Below are 14,635 nucleotides of genomic sequence, written 5' to 3' on the forward strand. Positions count from 1 at the left end.
CCCCACCACTGCCCCCCCAAAAAGACACACTGAGAAATCAGAGCCGGGTGGACTAGGTGGTTGAGGAGTTTATTTAGGGGAGGAGAATTAATCCTATTTGTTCTTCCTTGGGGAGGTCTTCAAACAATACTGAAGGGCAAGGAAAAGGGTGGGTGTCTGGAGGAGAGGGGGAGGGACCACAGCCAGACAAAGTGGCAACACACAATCACAGGCACTACCAACGTCACAGACACAGCAGTGGGTGCAGGATAGGGACTCCAGACCGGGTCTCCAACCACCCCAGGATGGGTGGGGGTATGGAAGGAGGGAGGAGGCAAGGAAAGGGGAAGAAGGGTGGGCTGGCCCCACAGACCTGTTGGCTCTGTCCTCTGATTACCTAGCTGTCCCATCATGGGGGTGGGCAAGGGTGTGGAGGATGCTTCTCTCTGGGTCCCACCCCTTACCCTCCAAGCTATACCTCTTAGCTCCTCCCAGGCCAGTTCAGTCCCCAGCTTTGGCCAGGGATATTCCTGCCCCCCCCCAACTGCCAAACTTGCCCACTCTAAAACATATTTTTTCACTGCTCCATTAGGGTGGGCTGCCCCTTCTGAAACCACCATGAACACCCACTCTAAGCCCTGCCCTGCCTAGAACCCAGACCATGACCTCACCTCAAGCTTAGCCCATTCCTGAATCCCACTTCTTCCCTTGCACAAGATCTATCCCCTTTAGAATCAAACTCATTCTCTTGAATGTTCCTAGTTACACCCCTTCCATAGACCGGTCCCAACACAAGACCTGCCCACTTTGGAGCCTTCCCCATTACCTGATTCAGGCCCCACCCCTCTAGAACCATGCCCTCAATGATCTTCCAAATGCAGTCTCCAGGTTCCAAGTCACACCCCTTACACAAAATCCTGTCCTACTCCAAACCCTGCCCACTCTTGGGGCCCAACCCCTGCCTCACTCAAGGCTCCACCCATTCTAGAACAGTGCCCTCAGCCTCCTTCCAAGACCCACTCCAGAATGCCCTAGGGCATCCCTCTTCTGACTCCAGATCCAGTATGGCTGACTAGTCCTCTCCACCCCAGAGCTCCTCTCCAAGTCCACCTTGCATCTCAAGTCCACCAGTCTACCTTTATCCCCTCTCAGGTTTGAATTTCCCCTAATGGCCCCTGTCCAGGCATTGCTGGAGGAATCCAGGCCAAGTTGGGAGAAGGGAAGGGAGAGAGGGGAGAGAATCTGAAGTCACACCCACCCTCCCCACATAGCTGAGATCTGTTTTTTCCCTGTCCCCCTTTCAGAGTCCCCCAACCTCAGGGCACAGGGCCAGAGAACAGAGAGGGGCCAAGGGATGCAAGGGAAGCAGTGGGGGTAGGAGAGGGGCCCACTCAAGGTCAGGCCCCTAATGCATGAGGGGTGTGGAGTGGGGGCAGGGCTCAGACAGATAAATAGATATTTATATATAATATATATATATATAAACAGCAAAGAGAGTTAGAGTCTCCTGGCTTGAGGGGCGGAGACCTGGGGTGTAGGGGTGGGAAGGGGGGCAGGGCTTCTGAGCTCTTGCCCACCCATGGGGTCCTCCCGGGCTGCACTGACCTGTGGAGACAAAAGACACAGAAAGAAGAGGGGGTCCAGACTTAGGTTGTACCCTTAGGGAGGGGGGCTGGGCTTCTATGCCTCCACCTTGGCTTTACTCTCTGTCTGCCATGCTTTTTCTTCCTTCTTCCTTCACTCATAGTCCCCTAGCTGCTCCTATTGGGAAGATATACCTTGCGCCCACTAGGTTAAGTATCAAAGACATTATGGTCACCCCTCCCCCAACCCCCAAAAGTCCATTTACAGGTAATGTTCTAGCCATTGGTGATCAACTGTATTGGGCAAAACAAAAATCCTTATCTTTGTGGTGCTTGCATTGTGGCAGAGGAGACAGACTTCAAACAATAACGAAAATGTATAAGTGAGTTGTAGGATGACATAAGGAGATAATAAGGGAAATGTAAAAACAAAAAGTAGACCAGGGTGAGGGGGATTAGGAGTACCAACAGGGGAAGAAATGTTGCTGTAGTAAGTAGGGTAGTCAGAGAAGACTTCATTTAAGAAGTGATATTGGAATAAAGAATTAAGGAGGTGAAGGAATTTGCCATGCAGATAACTGGAATGAAGAGCATTTCAGGCAGGGGGAACACCCAGTGCAAAGTCCCTGGAGTGGAACCATGTCTAGTGTGTTTGAGGAACAGCAAGGAGGTCCGTGGGGCTCGAGTGGTATGAGCATGGGAGGAGGTGATGTCAGAGAGGTAGGTAATGGGGTCATATAGGGCCTTGTGGACTAGGTTGGGAGGACATTAGTTTTGACTCTGGATGAGGTGTAAGTCATGGGAAGATTTTGAGCAGAGAAGCATAAAATGAGAGTAAAATATCTCATGTCGTTTCTATTATTTCCTCAATAAATGTTTCTTAACATTAGTAGGGCTCTGATATATGTACAGCATAAATAAGTCATGGTGACATCCCCTAGTTTAGTGGAAGAGATAGTCAATAAACATATTAACTAATAATCATGGACTGTGATAAAGAAAAGCACGGGATACTAAAACAGAGATAAGAAAGGGGACTTGGGGCGCCTGGGTGGCTCAGTTGGTTAAGTGTCCGGCTTCGGCTCAGGTCATGATCTCCCGGTTTGTGAGTCTGAGCCCCTCATTGGGCTCTGTGCTGACAGCTCAGAGCCTGGAGCCTGCTTTGGATTCTGTGTCTCATTCTCTCTCTGCCCCTCCCCTACTTGTGCTCTGTCTCTCTCTGTCTCTCAAAAATAAATAAATGTAAAAAAACTTAGAAAGGGGACTAGTAAGCCGCTGGCCAGGTAAGGTTATCAGGGTATGTGGGTGCAAAACTCCAGGGGGAGAGCAAGTACCACGGTCCTGAAGTTGGATTGTGCCTGGAACAGAGTTGGGGGTGGGGAGTGGTAGGAAGCAGGAGGTCAGAGAAGTGATGGGTAAGGCTTTGTGTAGACCCTGGTGAGGGCATTGGCTTTTAATGTGAGATGGGAGCCCAGGCAGAGCTCTGAGCACAGGAGGGCAGTGTCCTGATTTAGAATTTAACAGGATCCCTCCCAATGCTGTGAGTAGAACAGAATGGGAATGTGGGTGGAAAGCTATGAAGATGTCCAGGCTCGGAGAGGACAGTGAGAAGTGGAAGATTATGGATATATTTTGAAGGTAGAGTCAACAGGGTTTTTTGATGAATTAGATGTGAGGTATCTAATAAACTCTTCCCTATCCTTTCCATACTGGCCAAGTGCAAGAAGCTACCTCCACCCACGTGTTGCCATCCCCCTGCCTCTTCTCCCCATTTCCTTCCCTCCTACGTGAGGAAATCACACTTCCCTTTTCAGGCCCAGCAAAAAGGCCCGCAAGCTTTCGCATTGCCTTCGCCGCCCCCTTTTCCTTCTGTGAAATTCCACACCACCTCCCTCACCACTAGGGTTGGGGAGAAGTGGCAGATCTGTCACTTCCTCTGGGATTGGTGGGCTTGTCTGACCTTCATGACCCAAGCCTGTTTACCGTCACCATCTACCTGCCTTATCCTAACATATTGGCTTATCAAGTAGTTCTAAGGCCCACCTCCTCTTTCCACCGTAGCTCCTACACTATGCAAATCTCCCTGCCATTCCCTTCAGAGAGGCACTTCTACTTCTCTCCCATTGGTTCTTCATTCTGCCCATCTTCAAGCACCACTCTCTTGCTCTTCATTTATTGGCTAGTTTTTCGTCCTTAGCATGTAGCTCCGCCTCTCTGTTGGCTCTTCCAACTCCCCTGCATCTACGAATCACTTATTCTTGACTCTTATTGGTTTACTGACCCGCCCGTCTCCTTTCCTATACCCTCCTTGGCCGCACCGCCCGCCAGTCACTCACCAGACTACATCTGATTGGAGAAGGAGGTGGGCGCACCCTGAGGGCCATAGCCTTGCTGCCCGTAGTCTCCCTGTGGGTAGCCGCCGCCACCGCCGCCGGTGGGCTGCCCGTAGTCGGGCTGGTAGCCACCCTGGGGTCCGTAGGAGTCCTGGGGCCCGTACCCGCCGGGGCCCTGCCCGTAGCCCGCCTCGCCATAGGCGTCCCCGGGCGCTGGCTGCTTCTCAGGGGCGCCAGGGGGTGCGCGCATGAATGGGGCGGCCCAGCCTGTCTCCTTGAACACGAACCACAGGTTGCCGACCCAGAGCACCAGATTCAGGAAGCCGAATACCTACGGGGAGACAAAGCCCTGCTGTCGCACCGCGCGTCCGTTGACTTGGCCCTGGGGAACATCGAGACTGCGCGTGTTGGGCCTCCCGAAGGGTGGTGGTTTCTAAAACTCGGACCCTGTAGAGTCCTGGGGCATGAACGTAAATGTGGAGAAAAGTCACCTGGGGTGCGGGGGCATGAGACGTGTTAGAATTCAGATTCTCGGGGATGTTGACATCACTGTTACATATATATATTTATACATGTATAAAATATGGTAAACAATATAAATTTGTAATATGGTAAAATGCTAAGTATAAATTTTTATTAAATATGTAGGTATACCACTAATAGATACATATACACACATAGGTATGTATATGCAAATATATGTATATACACATACAACATATATAAATATGTACTTTTATATTAAAACACATATATAGAACTTAAATATATGTAATATAATTCAATTTTGGGGCAGGAAGTAATATCTCCTCCTTATAGTTGAAACTGGGGCCCAGCTCTAGAGGCTAAGATGCTCAAGGTCTCACACCCAGCAAGCAACAGAAAAAAGTTGGAATCTTAGCATCTGTAACACTTGTACACAACTTACCACGTGCCAGGCCCTTTTCTAAACACTTTGTTATTAGTTCGCTAAATACTCAACTTTGGAGCAGGACCTCGTACTAGTTTTCAATTTACATGCTCAGACTGAGGCTGAGATGCTGAGTAACTAGTTTTGAGCTCACAGGTGGCAGAGCTGGGATTGAAACTCAGACAGTTTGACTCCGGCCAGTAGGGGGCGTCGAAGTGCGAAACATTTCAAGTTACTCTCATTCTGCATACTGTGTAAGGACACTGAGGTCCCAAGGCCGTCTTGAGTCGTCAGAGATTCTACATGACTAGGCTGGGCCTGGGATCCAGATCTCCCTAACTAATCGGTCAGAAGGTCTTATAGTCCCCTCTTGGGGATTATTTGGGGTATCGCAGTGGTTAAAATTTCTATCTCATCCTTTAAGGCACTGTTGTTGGCATGCTTCCTCCAGGGAGCCCTCTTGGATCTCCTCTGAATTCTCCTCTCATACTCTCTCTCCACCACTCCCCATGCCAGACAGTGGGTTTCCCAGCCTCCTTCCCCAGCTGGCCCACCATCCCAGTAACCTTCCCAGGGCTTACCACTGAAGTGTTGAGGCCAGAGGTCACAGGGTCCCTCAGCTCCTTGCATGTATTCCCTGTCTGATGGCAGACAGACATCCCCTTAATAATGTTCTCTGGGTCAGTGGCCATCTTCACATCTGACAGCCCCTTGGCCCATGCTGATGAGCTAACCAGCCACATGAAGGCGAACACTGCCGTGGCCAGAAAGTCCTAGGACAGACAGAGGAGAGGCAGACAACGCTGTGAGTGGGCTGCTTCATGTCATGCTGTGGGGCCTCCTCAGATCACAGGCTTTCTTGGGGAGGGGGAGGTGTCCTTCAGAAAAGCCCTGTCTCTCCTCTACCTTTTGAGCTCTGAAGCCACCAATACTCACTTGAAGGTGAGCATTCCTAGCTTGGGCTTGTGTGTGTGTGTGTGTGTGTGTGTGTGTGTGTGTGTGTGTGACACAGAGGATGTGGGAGTGTAATTGTGATGTGTGGGTGTGGGTGTAGGGGGATTTTGTGGGATGGTTTCCGAATCTGTGGAAAGTAGTGTGTCTTCATGCTTTTGTCTGAATGTGGGAATCTGTGTCATTTTGTGTCTGGGATGAGGGTGTATGAGTACAGCTGTGTAGGAATCAGTGTGTCTGGTGGCACAGTGACAGGCATGACTGTCACAGTGAACCTCTGTGCACCTTTCTTTGATCTAGACTGTGTGGTTGTGTGTGAGGTGGCGGGTTTCCAGGTGTAGGCCTGTCTGGGATTTTGTGTGGGCTATGAGTGTGTCCCTGTCACTCTATGATTTGGTTTCTTTTATGCTCACAGCCTCAGCAGCAGTAACATCTGTGGCTGTTATGGTGACTGCTTGCATGTGGGACTGTCTGGGTTCGGTGTGGCCTGTGAACATGGTGGTGTCCCTGAGCCTTCATGTCCCCCTGGCCCCTGCATTTGAGTGGCGGTGTGGGCTTACCATCATGGGTCCTTTGTTATTCTCTCGGTACTTGTTCTGCAGGAAGATGTAGGTGGCCAGAGCCCCCATGGAGTAGAGGAAGGCAAACACGGCCACTGTGACAAAGAATTCGGCTGATGAGGAGTAGTCTCCCACCAGGAAGACTTTGTCAGTGTCCCCTCGGCAGGTGGGTGCATCAAAGTACACTTGGTGCAGCCTGTGGAGAGATGGCAGGTGTGGCCCAGACCCTAAGAACACTCTCATTCCCCCTACCCAGCCATGGGTTCCCCAGATTCTGACAAGGTCCCAGGAAGGAAGAGGAGGAAGTAACCAGTCACAGAGCACCTACTGTATTCCAGTCACATTTTACTGATTACTCACAGCATCCTGGTGAAATGGGTCTTACTCATCCCCTCCTCCAACCCAGGCACTTTGACCTCTTAATTATTTGTAAAACATACCAGGCACCCTTCCACCCCAGGATCTTTGCACTGGAATGTCCTTCTCCTAGATATCTTCATGTATTACTCCCTTCATGTCCTTCAGGTTTTGCTCAACTGTCACCTCAGTGAGGACTTCCCTGCTCTCACTAGTAAAATGAAATGGAGCCATTCCCTCCCAGTACTCCTTAGCCCCCTTCCTAGCTCCATTTTTCTCCATAGTAGGTGCTCAGTAAATGTGTATCAAATGAAACGTACAGAGGCTCAGAGAAGCGCATTAACTTGCCTAAAGTCACACAGCTGGAGAGAGAATGGTGCAGTTGGGATCTGAACGCTGTATTTTTCCCTACATCGTGTTGACTCTTCTCCCTACCTCACTTCAGGTCCCCAAGAGAAGAGGAACATGCATAGCAGAGGAAAGCTCAGAGACTACAAAGCAGGAGACAGACAGAAAGACAGGAGGGTGGAAGAGATCCTGGAACAAACAGAATGTATGTATGTGAGGTGGGGAGAGGCAGATTGGGAAGGTATCCTCTGGGACCTTTCCTGCGGTGTAATGGAGGAGGGGTCATAGGGAGAAAACGTGTTTAGGGAGAAGGTCTGAGGTATGGTTCCAGATCCTTGGTCTCAGACTGGGGGGCAGGATCCTGAGACTGAGCAAATGGTACTAGGCTCCTTGTGTAGCAAAGGTTCTGAGTGAAGGGGCTTGCACTTATTGATCACCTACAAGGCACTTTAGATAATTGACTCATTTAATGACCCTCCCCGCCCTCAATTCTCTAAAGCAGGCATTATTATACCCATTTTACAGATGAACAGAGGCTTAGCAAGGTTATGTTAAGTTGCCCAAGGTTGTATAATTGCTAAGTGACAGAGCTAAGAGTTGAATCTGGGTTGAGTTTCTGGGTTCCTAGTAGGCTGGGTTGGTAGAGGGGGGGTGTCCTGAGGGGTTCTTGGGGGATTATAAGGGAAGTGGGGGTCGGTTAGGGGGACCAGGGCAAAGACTTTTTTTCCAGGAGTCTTGTGGGTAAAAGGCATATCTTCAGGACTGGAGGTCCTAGGTGTGGGAGCAATCGGGGGGGGGGGGCACCAGTTTTTGTGGCCTTCTGGATTCCCAAAGGGCCTGCCCCCAGCAGTATCCCATGCTGCCAACTCCTCTTTCCCAAAACTCTCTTGCCTGGCTTCTGTGAACCAGTGGATTCCTGTTGCTCCCCTTTGCCCCTCGGGCTGCACCTCCCTGGTGCCTCTTTTTCTTTCAACCATTCCTCACAGCCTGTGCTGGGTTTCCTCTCTCCACTCTTCCCTCTCACCCTGGGTGATCCCCTGAGCCTACATTTATCCTTAGTGCTCAAAAAATGCCCAATTTCCAACTCAATCCCTGACCTCTGTCCTGAGTTCCTAATAAATAAATGTATTTATTTTCTTTATTTTAACAAACACTCATGGAGCAGGACACCTGGGTGACTCAGTCAGTTGAGCGTCTGACTCTTGGTTTCTGTTCAGATCATGATCCCAGAGTTGTAGGATCCAGCTCCGTATTGCGCACTGTGCTTAGCATGGAGCCTGCTTAAGATTCTCTCTCCCTCTCCCTCTCTCTCTCTTTCTCTGTGCATATCCCCTGCTCACGCACACACACACTCTCTCTCTCTCTCAAATAAAAAAATAAAAATAAAAAACACTCATGGAGCACTTATTGTATTCCCAGCACTGTGCTAAGCACTTTACAAGTATTAACTTACTTAATATTCATCATAACTTTGTAAGGTGGGTATTATTATCTGCTTTTGCAGACAAGGAAATTGAGACCCAAAGCAGTTATGTGATTTGTCTAAGTAGTAGAGGAGCCTCAAAAGTCTCTATTAAAGTTGTGTCTGTGGGTCTCTGTCTTCCCACCCACCCAGGAGGTAAGCAGCATCGCGAGGGCAGTGACTTTGCCTGCTTATGCTTGCCCTCATGTACCTAGCACCTGGTGCACACAACTCAGTAAATATCAGAATTGCTTAATTGGATTTAGTCATTTCCTATAGCTAATTAGCACCCACTCATCATTCTCTGTTATAAAACCCAGCACAAGGATTCCCTTCTTTGAATTTCTCCCAATCTGCAATCATCCCTTTCTAGCAATTTATTTGTTATAATTTGGCTCCATAAGGGTAGGAGGCTAGGTCTGTTTTTTCCCGTTAGGTCCCCAGCACTTTGAGCAGAAACTGGCATACAATAGGTTCTCAAAAATGTGTATGGAAAAAACGAATGGGAATTAAATAAGATTGGCTGACATTAATTGAGCACCTACTGCGTTAAGGCCATATATATATATGTATATATATATATATACATGTATATATATATATATACACATGTATATATATATATACATATATATATATGTATATATATATATGTATATATATATGTATATATATATATATATATATATATATATATATATATATATATGGGATCTTGTTTATTACCGGTCTCCTGCCCCTCCCTATTCACTAGAACATAGCCAGAGGGCAACAGTCTAGGCCTGTCTGGCTCACCACACATCTAGATGTCCAGAGCAGTGCCAGGCACAAAGTAGGTGCTCAGTGCATGCACAGTGACGTTAGCCAGTGTGGTACCCTGAGGTGGGGGCTGAACAGGAGCCACTGGGGAGGTGGTGTTGGCCAGTCCCACCCCACCCCCACCCTCTCTCTCGGGATTCCAGGGGTGGGGTAGGGTGGGGGCGCACCTGAAGGGGTATTCGAAGTCAACCTCGATGCTGAGATCACTCTCGGACTTGTTGGCACACTCTACGCTCAGCCGGAGCTTCCCGGTGTAACTGCCGCATGTGGCAAAGGCGAAGATGGCAAAGACCTTGGGCAGCAGGGATGGAGATGGCCATGGTTATCCTGTGTACACGTGGGATAGGGATGCCCTCCTCTGGACAGATCAGGGCCCAGCACAAGCAGCACCAGATGGACCAGTCTCCATCCCCACCCCCACCCCTTAATCAGGGCTCATCGGCTCCAAGGACAAGCTGATTACAGGGGTGTGGCCATCTCTTCCGTCTTTTTCTCAATGTCTCTCTCAGTCTCTACCTCTCCGTGCCCTGACCCCCCCCCTTCTGTTTCAGTCTATTTCTGTGTCTCTCTGTGTATTTCTGCCTGTCTCTTGTTCTCTATGTCTCTAGTTCTCTTGGTATCTGTCTGTTTCTCTTTCTCAGATGTCTCTGTATCTCTGTTTCTCTCTCTGCCTCTGACTTTCTAGCATCAATGTGTGTCTTTTTATGTCTCTTTTTTCTCTATCTCTGTGTAAATGTATGTCTCTCTCTATGTGTCTTTATGTCCTTGGTCTGTTTGTCTCTATCTTCCTGTTCCGTCTCTGACTTGGTCTCGGTATCATGCTCTCTCTGTCTCCCTTGTGGTATCTCTCTCTTTTCAGTTCCTCCTCTTCTCTTTCCTCTGAGTATCTCTTTTTCTCTGTTTCTATCTCTCCCCCATTCCATTTTTCTGCCACTTTCCCTGTGTCTATTTCTCTTTGCATCTCTGTCTCCCTTTTCTTTGTCTCTTTCTGTTTGTCTCCACTTTCTCTCATCTCTGTATCTTTTTTTTTTCTTGGTATTTCCACCTCTGTCTCCATCATTTCCTGCCTCTCATTCTCTTTCACTGTCCCTGGATTTCTCTGGCTTTGCATCTTTTCCGCAGCAACCAGCTTCAGGCTCCACCTCCCCTGCCCCTCTCTCACCTCAAGGGAGGAGGTAGGACGTCACATTCTTCCACTTTACAACGGGGGTACCCTTGGTCTTACATGACGTCACATCACAGCCCATTGATTCTCTAGCCCCAACCCCTTGGGACTTCACCCTGGAGCCCAATTCTTTTGTCCTTTTCCACCCCCCACCTACTCATCCATTCTGTGCTCACCACCCCTACTCCACCCTTGCTCTTCCAGACCCCATCACCTCCTTCTTTCTCCTCATGGCCCAGTCCACACTCACCCATTGCAGCACCTTCACAAAGCCAAGGGGCTCCTTGACCACCCGGAACTGACCCCCGGCCACCAGCTGAGGAGAGAAACGGTGGGGAGGGGGTGGGGTTGTTGGGCATGGAGAGGGAGGTGAGGGGCAAGGCCACCAGGCAATGACCCTTGGGGATAGGGCATGTGACCTCCAGGAGGGAGTGATGTTCGGAGAGGGAGTGAGAAGGAGAAAGTGACACTTAAGGGAAGGTTTGAGCACAGGGTCTCTAAGAGAAGACCCCTGGGGTTCAGGACTGGTGGGGGGGGGTTAGGGGAGATAGTGAGGTAGGTTGCAGAGGGTTGTCAGGGTGAGGAAGATGGGGATGGGGTCAGGACTAACTGGGGAAGGGGAAAAGGTCTGAAACGGTAAAGGTGAGTCAGATGGTGAAGAGGATCAGGTGGAGAGAGTGAGGAAGGAGTTGGGGTTCATTATGGTGGGGGATGGGGTCTTGGATGGTGAAGGTGAGTCATAACAGGGAGGGAATCAGGTTGGCTAGGGTGGGGGAGGGGTCTGCAGTGGTAAAGGTGAGTCAGATGGTGGTTGGGGGGTCTGAAGTGATGAGGATGGGGAGGGGTTGGTACTGGTTAGAGAGGGGGTGAGGTTCTGAGGTGGTGAAGAAGAGTGAGATGGCAGAGAGGGTCCCGGCTGATTAAGGTGGGGAGGGCTGGGACATGGCTTCACTGGATATGTGCTGGGGGAGGGGAAAGTAGGAGCTTTGGAGAGGCAAAATTGGATCGTCCCCCTTGGTCTGTTCTGGGGGAAAGGGTGGTCATTCACTGGGGTACCTTCTCTGGGAGGGGCAGGTGTCAGCTCCCCCCCCCAACCCCCGCCCCAACGCCTTCTGTCGCTCTATTTCCTAGCTCATCTACAGCAACCCCCATCTTCTTCCACTCCTCCTCCCCTCGCCCCCCTCCGCCCCTACCCTAGCCCCAAGACCCCTCTTCCTCTCCTCTCCTCACGGTTGCCAATAAGGAACCCAGCTTCTGGCGGACCCCGCTGCGGCTGAGAGGACGGCCCTCGCTGCGGCAAAGGGCTCACTCCTTTTCTCCACCTCCCCTTTCCTCCCTCGCCTGCCGCAGACCCCAGCCCCAGCTCCGGGACCGGGTGTCTGCTGCCAGGACCCTGGCCACCACCTCTCAGAGTCGCCTGATCCGCTGCATCCGGACGGGGAAGCCGGACAGCGGCGGGCTCTGTCCTCGGTGCTGGAACGCGTACCTGATTCACCACGTCCATGTCTGCCAGCAGCAGCATCAGCAATGCGGGGGGCGGGAGGCGCCTGCTAACAAGGGCGGGCGCGGGGCGCGGCGGGGGCGGCGCGCGATCGTCGGAACAGCCTAGGCGGTCGCGGCTCCGCCCCTCGCGCCCCCGCCCCACTCGTCGCGCGCGCCTGCATACAGCCGGCCGAACCTCAATCTCGCCAGGCGCCATTCCAGTCCTAAGGCTGGGGCCGCGAGAGCGCTCCGGGAAGATCGGTGTCTCTGAAAACACAGCCCAAGGTCTGGGGCGAGGAGGACCGGTCGGTCCTACGGTATGACGTTTTTGCCAGGCCTTTTACTGAGTTTGTTGAATGTGTTCACTCATTTAATCATTACAGCAGCCCTATGTGGTAGGAACTATTAGCCCCATTTTTACGGATGAGGAAAATGAGTCCCCAGAGAGGTGAAGCTATTTGCACAAGGTCGCCCAGCTAGTAATTGGCAGTGCCCAAAGTCCCTGCGATTTAAACATAGTGCAAGGTCTTAAAAACCACTCCCTCCCCCTCCAACCATCTCCCCTATTAATCTCTTTCCTTTTAGTCATATTTTTGTCTGCTCCTACTCTACCCTTTATATCCTGTTTATTCCTCAGCCCTCTTAATTGGACTATCCCTCTTTCATGCTACTAAAACTAGGCCTACAAGGTCAATGGCGATTGCCATGTTGCAAAATCCAGTGGATAAAATACAACTGCAATTTAAGATGTTCAGCCTCATTTATACTTAAAGAAATGCCTACAAAAACTACTAAGATACTGTTTTTTGTCTTTGAGGGTGGTGAATATAAAAAAAAAAGTTTGCTGAAGCTCAATATTGGCAGGTTGGCCAGAAACAGGCATTCCCATAAATTACCAGTGGAAGTTAAGTTGGTATAACCTCTAGAGTGGGCAATTTGGCAAAATCTAGCAAACTAACAAATCCATATATTGTTTGGCTCAGTATTTCTACTTCTAGGAATTTAGCTTACAGGTAGATTCATGCATGTGCTAAAAGGTGTATGTACAAGATGATTCACTGCAGCACTGTTTATAATATGAAAGAATGGACACTCCCTAAGTGCTCAATACTGGTGACTTGTTTAAGTAAACTCTGATACAACCACAAAATGGAGTACTATGTAGCTGTCATTAATAATAATATGGAGATATGGAATGATCACCAAGATAGTTAAAGAAGAAATGTAAGATGCCAAACTGTGTGGGAATAGTGTAGAAAGAAAAGGAAAGAATTATATCATAATTATATAGAGAATAGCTAACATCTTAAATTGTGGCTATTCTATGTCAAGCACTGTTGGGATAGCTTCAATATATCACTCATTCAAATACTTACAGCAACCCTATAAGGCAGGTACTAGTATCATCCTCATTTTACATCTTTATAGCTGAATAAACTAAGGTGTAGAGAAGTGAAGGAATTTTCCTAAACTCACACAACTAGTAAGTAATGGAATCAGGATCTGAACTGGGAAGCCTGGCTCTAGCACCTGTTATTCTTAACCACTGTGCTAAGTTAACAGTAAAGCATCCTATACCTGTATAAAACATCTGATAACACAGGTTGCCAATAGAGGGAAGGGAAATTTTCCACTTTGTACCCCTTTGTGCCTTTTGAATTTTTAAAAAATGTTTATTTTTGAGAGAGAGAGTGAGCCGGGGAGGGGCAGAAAGGGTGGGAGATAGGATCTAAACTGGGCTCTGAGCTGACAGTAGAGAGCCCCACTTGGGGCACAAACTCAAGAACCTTGAGATCATGACCTGAGCCAAGATAGGATGTTTAATCGACTGAGCCACCCAGGCGCCCCTGTGCCTTTTGATTTTCGAACCATCTGAATGTGTACCTATCTTTTAAACATCCTCCTCTCACAGTCAAATTCACACAAATATGTAATAGATACTTCCCATTTAGTGCCTTTTTTGGGGGAAAGAGCATGGGTTTTGGCATTTAATCGCTTCAATTTGAAGACCACTTTTAATATTTATTCCTGTATGACTTCAGACATGTGAAATAGTTTAAAATGGTACTTATAGTGTTGTTGCACTGATTAAACAAGGTAATCACTGTTATGCACTTAGCCCAGGGCCAAATAAATGGTTCATTCTGCTTCCTACACATCTCTGGAATCCACTAATTTCTCACCATCTCCTCTGCCACCTCCCCTGGCTAAGGCAACCATGGTTCCTGCCAATTTTAGCATCTCCAGTCTCTTCCCCCTCCCTTCTGTTTTCAGCACAGCCGTCAGAGCATCCATCTAAAATGCAGTTAACTATGTCACTACCCTGCTCATATCTCTCCCATGGCTCCTCACTGCTTTTAGGAAAACTCCCAGGGTTTAGAGATAGGCATTGAAGGGTCTGCATCGTCTGGCCTCAGGTGACCTCTTCCACCTTACCCCTCAACAGTCTCCTTTCACTCTCTATGTTCTGCCCATGACTTGCTGTGCCCACAATACCCCAGCCTAACCACTCCAAGCCTTGGTTTCAAGGCCTGGTGCAATCCTATATTCTGAGTCCCAGTCTCCAATTCTGGCTTCCCTCAAATTTCAGTCCTGGCTGGATTGACACAAATTATACAAATGAGAAATTACTGCTCTGAGAGCTGGGATGAAACCCTAGGTCAGATCCTCCCCAGTGGTGGCCCCA

General features: G+C 49.3%; 1 protein-coding gene across 1 annotated transcript; it reads right to left on the reverse strand.

Annotated features, from left to right (window-relative positions):
- Positions 1 to 42: 42 nt before the first annotated feature.
- On the reverse strand, positions 43 to 12,069 carry SYP (synaptophysin). Its single transcript, XM_027053894.2, has 7 exons — positions 11,954 to 12,069; positions 10,718 to 10,783; positions 9,470 to 9,594; positions 6,317 to 6,512; positions 5,387 to 5,578; positions 3,899 to 4,226; positions 43 to 1,584 (listed from the first exon to the last, which is right to left on the reverse strand). The coding sequence occupies exons 1-6, from the start codon at positions 11,987 to 11,989 to the stop codon at positions 3,903 to 3,905; spliced, it is 939 nt and encodes a 312-aa protein (XP_026909695.1). The 5' UTR covers positions 11,990 to 12,069; the 3' UTR covers positions 43 to 1,584; positions 3,899 to 3,902.
- Between the last annotated feature and the right edge of the window lie 2,566 nt (positions 12,070 to 14,635).

Source organism: Acinonyx jubatus, chromosome X (assembly GCF_027475565.1).
Source record: "Acinonyx jubatus isolate Ajub_Pintada_27869175 chromosome X, VMU_Ajub_asm_v1.0, whole genome shotgun sequence".
Lineage (NCBI taxonomy): Eukaryota > Metazoa > Chordata > Mammalia > Carnivora > Felidae > Acinonyx > Acinonyx jubatus.

Coding starts and splice junctions, on each gene's coding strand:
- SYP (XM_027053894.2), bottom strand. CDS start 11,989: ATGCTGCTGCTGGCAGACATGGACGTGGTGAATCAG. Junction 6,513..9,469: donor GACTTCGAATACCCCTTCAG/GTGCGCCCCCAC, acceptor ATCTCTCCACAG/GCTGCACCAAGTGTACTTTG. Junction 4,227..5,386: donor CTGGCCTCAACACTTCAGTG/GTAAGCCCTGGG, acceptor GTCTCCCCGTAG/GTATTCGGCTTCCTGAATCT.